Source organism: Haemorhous mexicanus, chromosome 1 (assembly GCF_027477595.1).
Source record: "Haemorhous mexicanus isolate bHaeMex1 chromosome 1, bHaeMex1.pri, whole genome shotgun sequence".
NCBI classification, from domain to species: Eukaryota; Metazoa; Chordata; class Aves; order Passeriformes; family Fringillidae; genus Haemorhous; species Haemorhous mexicanus.
In genome coordinates, this window is record NC_082341.1 from 84,524,308 (window position 1) to 84,537,131 (window position 12,824).

A 12,824-nucleotide genomic window follows, 5' to 3' on the forward strand; every position below is an offset into this window, starting at 1 on the left:
CTGGGACAAGCTGGCATTGGCTCTACCAGACATGAGGGAAGCTTCTAGCAGCTTCTTACAGAAGTCATCCCTGTAGCCCTCATCACCAAAATCTAGGCACACAAACCCAATAAAGATATTAGCTCACCATAAACTACATAAGTGTTTAAACACCTTGGGTAGACAGTGGTTTTTGAATCCTATATTTTTTTCCACTAAAAGAGATTTTGATAGGTGGATGATTTGGACAAGAAGATTTAAAAAAATGCTGCAGAGATGACAGGATTTACAAATATCCTAAGATTCTAAAATTATCTTCAGAATATGCTTTAAGTGAACTATTTAACTTTCACTGTCAAATAACTCCATTTTAGCATTGAGGAGTAAACCAAACTCTTCACCATTGTCTCTCTCCAACAAGCATCATGACTGCTCATGAAAACAAATCTTACTGCAATACCCTACTGGAAAACTTAGCATCTGGCAACATTATGTTACTAATTTGTTTTGAAGAACATAACCCAGCACAGAAGTGCAAACAGAGCAGATGACACTTGGCAAAAGTTTGAATTCCATTTATTTTCAAATTATAGTAGCAGCAGAGTTTTGGGGTTTTGTGGAAAGTTTTCTTAGTGTTCATTTGTTTGTTTTTAATTTTTTTTTAATTATTAGAATTTGCTTGTTCACTTGGGGGCTTTGTTGGATTGCTTTTTTTTTTTTTTTTTTTTTTTTAGTTTTCCCTTGAATTGTTTTGGGTTTGGTTTTTTTTTTTTTTTTTTGGTGTCAGCAATTCTGAAAGATTCTTTATTATTACAATCATGCATAAGACACAGATAACTTGAAAATCTATATGCTTGGGATCCCATCATGTTCTTGAAACCATCTGGAGTCCTTTGAGAGCAAAAGGTTGGGGTATGAGAATAGACACAAGGCTCCAGAATTTTAGAATATAGAATAATCTAGAATGTTAGCAACAGAAGAAGGAAGACACTTGATTTTTTTAAAACAGCATAATAAGATTTTTTTTTTAAATCTCAAGGTTTTTTTATAAATTAAGTTAGAAAACATTACACAATTGTTAACAATGCTAGATTGGCCTAAGTATCCTAAGTAGACTTCCAAAACCAGTTTAGAGTGAGAAGACACATTGCATTTTGAGATAGCTATCACTTTTAAGAGGTAGATGACAGTATTAATCTATTAGCAGTACAACTTTTATGTAACTATCATTAGATATTGTCTGTACAGTGTCCCTATATTTGTAAGGGTACAAAGAGAAGGAAAACCCTGCCTCTCATCTAAAAGCAACTGTATTCATCTAATTCTTTGGTCTACATCACCAGCTCTTCTGGAAATGCAGGTGGGGAGAATTTAAAGGATTAGTAAGGCAAGGAAAAAAAAATAAAATCAACCCTATTTGTGTATGTAGGCAGAACACACCATCCAGACTGCAGTGAGGGTGGCTGAGCTCACAGCACAATCCTCAGGACAGCTTGGCTACATTGAGTGGAAACAGCAGAAGCCCTCACAGGCAGAAAAAAAAGCATCAGAAGTCATGCACAGTACTTCCCATGATGCCAATTCAGACTCATTGCCTAATGTATTTATGAAGGTGCTTCACTGCTGGAAAACCATTTCTGTTCCTATTCACCCTGTCCATCAGATTTCTGCATTACCGTTAAGAGGAAAAAGCAGTAAGTAATAGCAGCACTGATGGAAAGGCTTTGTCACAGTGGTGATCCGAGTGTGTTGCTAACCTGCCAGCATCTGTAAAATGTTGGCTGTTACTAAAAGCATCCATCTCAAAGTGTTAAAAGCACAGCTCAGTACAAAAATGGGATGACAATTTTTCTGTCCTTTGGATAGTCTTCAAATTTCTCAAGGTACCATCTGAAAAACAAAGAAAAATTGGATGAGTATTGAGTCTTCAAAACACTGCTGAGGAAATGAAATAATTGTACAATGTGTTTAATTTAACCCATACATGTTTTTGTCTACAAAAAAAAAAGCCTTTATAACCTACTCTGGATAGAAAAATGGCATTTACTGCACTCATTCTAATGACATCTAATCACCAAATATAACAAAACTAAGTTACAGCTGCCAGCAATGGGAAATCAAACCAACAGATGTGGTGAGATATGTCAGGGAAGGAATAACCCTTTCTTTCAAAATGTATGGTGTAACACATACTGAATATTTACACATTTTAAAATTAGAGGGAGAAAAAATAAAATCAAAAACCTGTCATTGCATAATGACTTCACATGGAAGCAAGGGATATTTCACACACTGGAATGAGAGTCCCATTTTGCATAGAAGCTTCTTTGGCTGCAGTTAGAATTTGGGTAATCAAACTGAACACAACAAACATTGCACTTACCTTACTGCTAACACCCCTCAAAGACCATCACTATTTTCAAATCCAGACAATTAAAAAAATGCAGAGCCCTATCAGATATTATTTGTGCTTTCACCTTCCATAACAAGCATGTTTACTCCCATTTTTGAACATTTATTCTGCTTGTCTGAAATAAAAGAGCTAAGTTCACCTGGGCTCCTTGAAAGTGCAGATATTCATAATATCAATAGCTAACTAACTGCAAAATCAAAGCTGGAATAAACAGAACAAAACATGCAATGCATGATAGGTGCAACCTGCATTTAGGGACTACAATTATCCTATTTACCCATTTCAGTAATTTATTCTAAGTTTGTTTTTAAATAAACAAACTTCACTGACATGTTTCTTCGCTTACATGGATTTGCTATTTTTAGTTGCTTGGGTATTTTTTCCTGTACCCCCATTCCATTTTCATGCATTTTTCCTTTAATGTAAAAAACTTCCTTTAACAACATTTAGCCTTTCTTGATGTTCTGAAAGAGTGCCAGCAAGGCTTAAGATTGATGGAAACCAGCCATGGATTTGAGCTTGAAGAAGGTAATATACAAGGAGAGGCAGGAGAACCTGTCCTTTCTTCACCTGGCAAGGAGAAGACACTCAGAACTCAATTGGATGAGCCCTGGGCAGAGCCTTGTGGTTTGCCACACACCAGCTGACTGGACAACCCTCAAATGCTCCTCCCAGCTCAAGATACTCTGCAACTCTGCTCACTAGTAGCAGGTGATAAAACAGGAAGAGATGGTCAAAGGCAACAGGTTTGGAAGGCTCAGGTTGGATACTGGAAGAAACTTGTTCACTGGGAGGGTATCACAGACCTGGACCATGCTACAGACAAGGGACAGGAAAACCTCCTTCTGGAGGTTTTTAGCACTCCATTAGACATAGACATGGCTGCCCTCATAGATGGTCAGTATTTTTTTTTCAACCCATTTCCTCTGTAAATTCATGTTTATGCCACTAAGTTTCAACATGAGAACCAAAGCAGGAAGCTGAAAGTAACCAAAATAAAATCAACATGTTCAAATTCTTTTAAGCATGCTATTCCTTAATGAGAATCCTTTCAGGAAACAAGTCTCCCCAAACTATGGTCCTTCTTGTGAGCAGGAAAGCCACACTATAAATACAGTACATGAAGAGTCGGATTGTTTAGAGCAGCAACTTCATTAAACGTCATCTATCAGAACTGTTTTCATAACGTCCATACAATTGATTATAGACAATATGATACAGACATGACTATAAACTGTGCCTGTTAAAGACAGCTTGGGTGATTTTCAAAAATTTATATATTAGAGAAACAAGTCTGAGAAAGTAAAATATAGTATTTGATTAATTAAGACAATATTGCTAAACTTGCCTATAATCTTTACAGATCCAAGATGAACTATCTTCATTTAAACATTATTTTGACCGCCTTGTTGTACTCTGTTTATTGTCTGTACTATCCTGCTGAAATTCAGCAGTATTTAATCTTCTCAGAGTATTCTCTATCATATTCTGCCCTACAGCAGTAGTCTCTTTCACAAGACTTGCTCTGCAACATCCCTGTAGGATGAGGCATAATTTGTGAAATGGAAATGCAGTGCGGCATAGAGACAACAGAACTGACAAGGCAGGAACACTTACTTGTGGTGTTGTCTAGCCCTTGAACTCAGGATGAAGAGACTACACAAAGCAAATGCAAAGCTTTCAATGGTGCAGCAGGCAAGGGCAAACCCAAACCATTCCAGGATCTCTCCAAAAAAGTTGGCTCCGCTGACATACTCAAACATTCCTCCTGAAAGCAGGACAGAGTTAGTTCAAAATACCTTAGGATGTTCAATGTTACCTTTTCTGTACACCAAGTAGGAGCTATATCACCAATGTCGCAATTTAATCTTTAAAGGCAGTGGAGACAGTATTTTTCAGTTCAAGCTGTGCTATGAAGGAACATTTCAGAGCTCATTCTAAGACCAACCTTTTGTAGCTCCACTTTTCCTCTTTAAATAAATAAAGAAAAGCAGATTTACTAGCAGCAGAAGCAAGTACATGCCTTTGTGAATAATTACTTTAAGACATGTTCTTTGACCATACCCTAAAACTCTTTTAAAATATGTAGAAATAGAAGACATACTCCCCTTGAGTCCCAGAAAATACTCATAGGGTTACTTAGCCTACAATTTCATTTCTTAAAGTACTTTAGAAAACAAGTTAATTATGAACAATACCATTATTATGAAGTAAAGTTCCAAATTTATTCTCTGGCTTACAAAGTTATTGCACCTCTGTTCCCATTCCTCATCAGATCTGCTGTTCCAGCCTCTACACTCAGTGAAAAATTGGCAGTCTGTGTTAAATCAATTGTATAGACAACTGTGCATAAACTCAGCTGCTGGGAATTTTATAAATCAAGAATTTCACCCTAATTCTAAAGTCTGTGTACAAAAGGATAATATCTCAGTATGTGCTTTACCAGTGGGACTAAAACAGGTATTTGGCAAATGTAATAAAGGACATGCTTTGACTTTGCTCTAATTACACTACTTTTGTGACAAAAGTAAAATTCTAGCACTTAAATTGGATAAGCAACATCAAAAAGACCAGCTACTCCTGATCTTACAGCAAATACCATATTTCCTCCAGAAATTTCCTTCAGAACCTTTTTGTACACTGAACACAGTATAGTATGTTCATATTCATTTTTCACATGAGCACTTCAATTTACATCTATTAAAATTATAATTATTTTCACCTTCTTGGTGAAAAATAACAGTCTACCTTATATATCTTAGTTCTTACAGTTTTATTTAAAAAAAATTAACAACCAAGAAAAAGCAACAACTAGGAAAAAAAATGTAGTGAGATAACAGAATTCAGAAGTATTATTATCTTTCCGCTTTCAGTGAGTGTAATGTACCCAGAAGAGTGCCTGTTTCCAAAAGTGATAATAAACCTTAACACTTCAGTATAGGCTCCATAAGAAAGCCTTTCATATTTTCCATTTTCCTACAAAAGCCAGGATTTACAATGTCAAATTCATTTGGATTTCTGTCCTCCTTTCCTGTGTCTCCCTTTTCAAAATTTTTGCTGTTCTCTAATTACTTTAGGTACCTCCCTCTTATATCCGACATGAGATGTGTCACATGCTGAGTACTTGCTTCATTTCCCAGCTGTCCCCACACTGAGTGAATAACTTAGGTCTTTCTTCTCCACCCACGGGCTGATTCTCTGAAAAGTTGGGCAATGCTGTTTCATTTTTACCCCTTTTTAAAAACATAGCCAATGTTGGTCAAGAAACTCAAAGATTTGCACAAGCCAAGTGATATAATGAAACAGATTCCTTCCAATATTTGGGGTCAGAAGAAAAAGAAAATGTTTCCCAAACTATAAAATTACTTCCTGCGGTAGAAAACAAAATGCTATTTCCAGTTGCCTTTTATATCATAAATTACTACCTCCTCTAAAATACACCAAGCTTTAGAAGGCCATTTTCACACAGAATCATTTTAGATTGGAAAGGATCTCTTGAAATAATCTTGTTCAACCACCACTGTTGAAGCAGGATCACCCAGAACAGGTTGTCCAGGACTATAGAGGGAGACTCAAAACCAGACTGGGCAATCTCTCTGAGCAACCTGCTCCACACCTGTGTGTTTGACCATCCTCCCAGCCAAACAAACAAACAAACAAACTCAGAAATAATTGTGTCTACTGCCTCTCGCCACTAGGCACCACTAAGGAGAGCCTGGTTCTCTCTTCTTCATAATATATAAACTTTGGTAAGACCTCCCTGAGCCTTCTCTTCTCCAGTCTGAAGAGTCCGAGCTCTCTCCACTTCTTATATGAGAGATACTTCTTTTTGTTGTATTAATTTCTGTACCATTTTACTTACCTCTCGGGATTTTGTAACCAGTTTCTCCTGGTTTTCTCAGATTTCTGAGAATATGATCAGAATGAATATTGATGGCCATGCCAATCAACCATCCTAAGAAACCTGAAGAGAAATATTGAAAATACTGTATTTAGTATTTCCACTAAATACACTTTGTTCAGAAAACAAACTACAGTCCGATATCACATTAGGTATATTGTCTCAAGGCAGTAGTAATGTAAGCAGCATAAACAGCTCTGGTGACATCCTGCACAGTCCCAGTCCCACACTGTCCTCTTCAATCAGCAGAGCTCACACTATCACCAGCTCCCTAGATGGGAAATAGCACTTTAAAAATGAAGTTTATTCTTATGTTGCTAGACTTATATAAACATATGTATGTGCATATATGCAGATGTAACGTGTATGTTTCCCTAACTTCAACATAGAAAAACAAATACGCCAAAATTTTACCCACTGAAACAAACAGCCATTTTTAATCTTCCCAGAGGGACACATATTAGCCTCACTCTCCTTTGACTGTTTTACTGATAGCATATCAGAATTTCCCCAATAGATTTCTGTACAATAAAAGGAATACAACTGTGAAGGAATTAATGTACCATTTTCTCGTGCCATTCAACAAAATGGTTTAGCCAATTATTACAGCCTTTCACAGAAACTGAGATTGTTGTCACATTCTGCATCTTTATGTTGCCATGAGGGTGGGATAAATCAAAAGGAATTTAGGATTGAAATTCATTATTTTTATCCTTTGGCAACATGTTACCTATGTTATCTTCCCTTGAAGGCAGCATTCCCTGCTGATAAGGAACAGGTAAGATCTGTGTTTTGAGGTTAAGAAGTGCCTCATCTCAGATTCTGTGGTAAGTTTTTCCAACAAGACAACCATCTGGAGCATCTAGATACCTACCAATATTAGGAGAGATAACCCACATCCCTTGCCTACAAGATTATATCCAGATTTGGACAATGCATACACGCTCTTCAGGTTTGATGTGCAAAGAGAGCAGAGGTGACACATGCACTTAGTTGCCTGGTTGCCAGATGAAAAGTTGAGGTGCTGATGTTCTGTAACGTGCACCTTGTGAGTTACAGGTGCTGTTCTGCATTGCAGAACTGCTATTAAAGAAGTGTTTTGATGCACAAATGAGTTAGCCATCAACACTTGAAGGAAGTAGTTGAATAGGGACTTAAAGGAGTAAGAAAAGACATGGCATACTGCAAAGGGTTTGAAGAAGCTAAAGCAAGCAACAGAAGAAAAGTTTCCAACTAAAAGTGCAGACAGATTACGAAGGTGGTGTTGGTGTCCTGTTTGTAGCAGTCACCACTTCAGGGTATCACCAGCTCTCTTGGTAAATTCACAAGTTCACTGAGAACTAAACCAACACACAATCCAGAGAAACCATGAGGAAATCACATCAAAACCATATTCCTGCTCCAAATAAATTGTTGCTGTAGATATAAGTTATTGTGTTCCCCAAAACAGACAAACTATATAAAAAGGTTCTACAATCAGAGAACATATCACTTGTTTGAAACTTCTCACCACAACAGTTAATCAGCCTGACTTTGCCAAATTTCTGTCTTCACTGGAAATTTATCTCATTTCAGCTTCCAGATATTGAACATTAGTTGGCTGCTATTTGTAGACACTCTCTCACTTAACTTCCACATATAACTTCATACAGCTTTAGAAATATCATCTTAACTACCAGGACATATGCTTTCTTGCTATCATTATTTTCTAATATTCTAGTAATATTTATTTTTGTAATTTTAAACAGAAGCTTAAAGACACTGTCAGATATTTTTGACGTACTAGAACAAAATAGTCCAATTGTTCAGGGAGTACCCAGTGTACAATACTTCACTTTGGCATTTGCTTTGACCAAAGCCATAAGCATAAACTGCAGGTATTTAGAGGTTCCCAGCTGGGATGAATGCCAAATAGCAATTATAAATTGCTACGATCCAATTATGTTAGTATGAACTACAAAACAAAAAAAATGCAAAAGATATTCTAATTACAGGAATAAAAAAAAAGGAAAAATAAAGTCTTCAGTTTAGCTGTTTAATGGGCATGCCAAATTTTATCTCAAGATTTGTTGGAATTACAGTCTTAAAAAATCAGCAGTGGTCACACTATTAAAGTGGTTGATATGTATATCAGGAATCTTCACTTCCTTAGTTTTCAGGATAACTTTTTAAAGCACTGTATTGACTAACAATAGTCACCAGAACAACACTTCACTTCTAGTACCACTTAGTGGTACTAGACATATATATAAGCATATATTTCAGACTGGTTTGGAAAAAAACCAACCAAACAAAACCACAAATACAAAACAAACTAATTCATGCACAGAAGTATTCATAATTGAAGGCAGATGAATTGTCATTTATACATTTGCATCTTTCAGAAATCCTTGAAGCTTAAAAAAGCCAAAAACAACACCCAAAAGTACCCAAGGAAACTTGAGCAACAAGTCTTATTAACTTAATTTTTTAAAAGATATTGGAGTAAGGAGGAACAGATTTACGGCTCCTTAATCATGATTCAGTCACAGCACTGTATTGAGATATCTTTCAACTAAGGTACTGAAAACAAAGTCTGCCTGGCTTCAGTCTTCAAAAATTTTGATCAAGAATCTTTTAATCTTTTTTTGCTGGCTTCTGATTTAAGGAAAGTGGAAATTTTAAATGACCAAGAAAATTTCAAATATATTCTAGTGCCCTCTGAAGTAATTCCCTTGTACCTCAATTTCTCTGTCTTTAGCATACAAACAGAACTGCCTCCTAATCTTGGCAAGAGAATCTACTTATATTGAAATTTCTTCAACCTTATAATCATGGCAGCATTCACCACAGTTGTCCTCTATTGTGATCCAAAATAGCACTGAAATAAAGACAAAAAATATCTTTTTTTTTTGTTGTTGTTGCTGTAAAAGGCTTGAGAAATAAGGGAGAAACACCAACTTGCTCTGGTTACTGAATAACAAAAAGGGTACTGACTGAGATCAAGGATCTACACAGTCCACTACTCTGCCTTTGACTGATGAAGCAAAATATTCTGGTTTATCTTCAGATGAACATGACCTTTCTGTAAAGATTTCATTAGGAAATTATACTATCATTTTGACAGTAGGCATAAGTAGATTGTCTAGGAAACAAAAAAATTGAGTAAATAAAATACTTTGCTGCTAAATACCATAGTCTTTTAATCATATCCCTGGCTTCAATTATAAATATAGCCTCACTTCCTAATTGGGAGTGAATGATCAACCCCTCCACCCCTTCCTTGTGTGGCCAGTTTTGTTGTTTGACAAAGCCGCCCCCAATTACAAGGGCAGCTGGATTGGTGCCTGTGTGTGTATACAGTGTAGATATCCTGACACCAAGGACTTGTGAGCATTTGCCATGGCATGTCGGTAGTTTGCAGCTACCCTTGCTAGATTTTTTACTTCATGAATTTGTTACTTTAGTTTAATCTACATGTTAGACAGAAACGCTTTGCTTCTTCTAAACATGCATGCTGCTGGTTCCAGGTAGGGCTTCAAGCTTCTACGAGAAAAAAAAATAAATTACCTTGATTTACTTGGCTGTTAGAGACTAAAGATGACAATCAGATCATCTAGCACTGCAGAAAGAAGTGGCAGTTCACAGGTTAAAAAAGGTTAAAAGGCCTCCAGCTACACCAATGAGAAAATTATCAGAAGACTTATAAAATGGCATTGAAGTTACTATAAAATCACAATAAAAAATTAAGAGCTATGAAGGCAGAGGAAAATTACACATAATGTTCTCATAATACAATTTAACTCACCTGTAATGAAGCGTGCGTCACCCAGCCAGTCTGGAGGGTAAGTTGCATAGGTGGTTAAGCTTCGACCCTGCAAGTACCCGTTGAAAACACAGAACAGAAGTGCTAACACAAAAGTGAAAAATGGTGTTGGTTTTCCTGCACGGATCAGAAGAGGAAAGATGAGTGCCCTATAGTGAACAAAGAAAAGAAAACTTACTGTATTAACCAAAAGAAAAAGACAGTTTTGAAGTCCAAACCTTGTCCACACTACCCTACTTTACAAATTCTCAGCACCAGCCCTTGGTGTGAGTTTGAGAGGATAGCTGCATTTGCTTTAACATCTAAAACATTCTCTTTTTTTGCCTAGTTGGAATTACAAGACCAGTCCTCTCTACTGTATGGCAGAAATTTTGAACTTTGCATGCAAAGCAACTACTTTGGTGAGAGGAATAAAGACAACTGATATTAAGCACAGTCCATTTTTGTTCCTAAACTCTCAGTTGTATCATCAAGCTTTCTGAGATGAGCTAGGAAACAAGACCCCTTCACTAAATTCCTGCATTTCCAGAGGGAAAGTCAATCCCCTTTAAATTAACTTAACTGACCTCAGTTTCCTCCCTACCCTGTACGCCAAAACATTAATTGCTTCACCTCAAGTAGTTTTGGTCTACTCTAGGACACCTCTAAAGATGTGACAAACCCACAATTGCTATCCCATTTGGGAAAGGAATCTTGATTGCTTTTCCTGGGAGATTATGCAAGTAAACAAACTAGCTCCAAACAAGAAGAGCAGGTGAATACTCTTGTGCTCTTTCTTGTGGAACTAGCCAACTCCCAATTGTCTATTGATTTAATTATGATCCATAATGATACAGAAGCAGGATCACTGAAGCCTGAGCATTCTTCACGTGTTTTCCACCTACCCAAGGATGAGTGCTTCAAAATAACCTTTCCAAAGGAAGTCCAACCCTAACAGCTTTCAAGAAAGAGTAATAAATTAATCATGAAATAAATTAATTATCACACAATTATTTAAAGCACACAATGCTACAAGAAACAGAACTAGATAACAGGTGTCTCTTCCAGTCCACGTTCACATACAGAAGAGTCCCTCAGGTTTCACAGTAGCAACAAGCAACTGGAAAAAAAGAAACTGCAGCACAGCTCACCTTTTTGTACAACTCATTGCCTCACATTCCTAGTTATTCCCAGACTTCAAGGATGAGTTAAGATCCCATGTAAAAACTAATGTCCTTATGCTTGAGAATAGAAAAAGGGGGAGCAAAGACACGATTACAGGTTTTCAAAGGCAGCCTCCAGGCACCGTATGTCATACACCTCCCCACCACAAGGATGTGGAACACACTTGGTCAAAAGCAAAAGATTTCTCAATAAGTATCAGAAAAAAACATATCAGCCATACAAGTGGCTTAAAATAAACCTGACAAATCCAACCCTCCTGTCTTGGTGGCAAATTTACTTGTGGAGTATGACGAGTAGCTACTGTCCCTAACTTAAAGGGAACAGCAAGATCGCACCTGGGCTCCGACTAACCTGCCTTCTCCAAGTATTTTTACAAAATGCCTGAATACTGTTGACTGCCTGGCAACATAGGGCACTCAGCCTCACCTTTGCCAGTATTTTAATGAATCATTGAATATACGGAGCTGGAGGAAACACACAAGGCTCATCCAGTCCAACTCCTGCAAAGAACGCTATGTTGAAAGACAATGTTGAACAATATAATTAGAAAACAGCTATTGTTTAGCAACATCAAGATTATATCAATACACGGTGCTGAACTTTTCTTGTTGTAACAGTGACCTTAAGACAGCCTGCTCAAGTCACTGCGGAAGCGGGAGTCACCAGGAGGCACAGCAGCAGGAGCACAGCGATGGAGCGGCGCGCTTAGGGAGCGCCAAGCGCTCCTGTTGCACGCCGGAGCATCGCAGCGCACAGAGCGCACAAGGCAGCCGGCACCGCATCGCCACGGCTATTCGCCCGGCTACCGTAACAACACAGGGCACATCGTAGTGTAGCGAAGCAGAAGAGACGTCAGTAACTACTATATTAAGTAACAAACGCTAAGTAGCAGAACCTCAACCCCTTCGGTCGGGAAGCAGCAACCAGGTATCTCTATGAAGAGCGATCCCTTCTCCTGCCCCCAGCACGGCAGGGGGCAGGAGAAGGGATCCGCCATCCGCCCCCGCCCCGCCGGTGCCCGCGGGCAGCGCCTCCCTCCCGACCCCGCACCTGTGCGCGTAGTGCAGGAGGAAGCAGCCCAGCAGGACGCGGTTGGGCCGGGCGGCCGCGACCGCCCCGCCACAGGCGGCGAGCCCGAGCGGGACGAGGAGGGAGGGCAGCTCCTGCAGCACCCAGGCGAGGCGGGCGGGCAGCAGCCAGCCGAAGCGCCGCGAGGAGTACCGGCCGTAGGGCATGGGGATGAAGCGGAGCAGCAGGGAGGACACGGCGCCCATCGCCATCAGCCCGTAGGAGAAGAGCTCCAGCAGCCGCCGCTCCTCGGGGCCCTCGGCCCGGCGCCACAGCGCGCACACGCCGCCATCGCCGGCGAAGCCCATCGCGCTCCGCCGCCTCGGTTCATCTGGCACCGCCAGTGGCCGCCGGGGGCGTGCTCGCCGCCGCCCCGCCCCCGCCCGCCCGTTGTGGGTGGGGCCGAGCCGGGCCGGGCTGGGCCGGGCGCTCGGGAAGTTCCGCCGGGAAGGAGCGCCGGGAAGCAGCGCCGGGAGAAGGCGGGCCCGCGCGTG

General features: G+C 39.4%; 1 protein-coding gene across 1 annotated transcript; it reads right to left on the reverse strand.

The window, feature by feature from the left end:
• Window positions 1–538: 538 nt before the first annotated feature.
• SRD5A1 (steroid 5 alpha-reductase 1) lies at window positions 539–12,687 on the reverse strand. The gene is made up of 5 exons (XM_059855120.1): window positions 12,313–12,687; window positions 10,081–10,247; window positions 6,255–6,356; window positions 4,010–4,160; window positions 539–1,869 (listed from the first exon to the last, which is right to left on the reverse strand). Exons 1-5 carry the CDS (start codon window positions 12,636–12,638, stop codon window positions 1,803–1,805), a joined length of 813 nt encoding a protein of 270 aa, XP_059711103.1. The 5' UTR covers window positions 12,639–12,687; the 3' UTR covers window positions 539–1,802.
• Window positions 12,688–12,824: the final 137 nt, after the last annotated feature.

Bases quoted from the DNA above. Each gene is read 5' to 3' on its own strand.
- SRD5A1 (XM_059855120.1), bottom strand. From the start codon at position 12,638: ATGGGCTTCGCCGGCGATGGCGGCGTGTGCGCGCTGTGGCGCCGGGCC. The intron at 6,357-10,080 runs GTGAGTTAAATT...ATTTCTCTTCAG, and splicing joins TGACGCACGCTTCATTACAG to GTTTCTTAGGATGGTTGATT. The intron at 4,161-6,254 runs GTAAGTAAAATG...TCCTGCTTTCAG, and splicing joins TGGTTACAAAATCCCGAGAG to GAGGAATGTTTGAGTATGTC.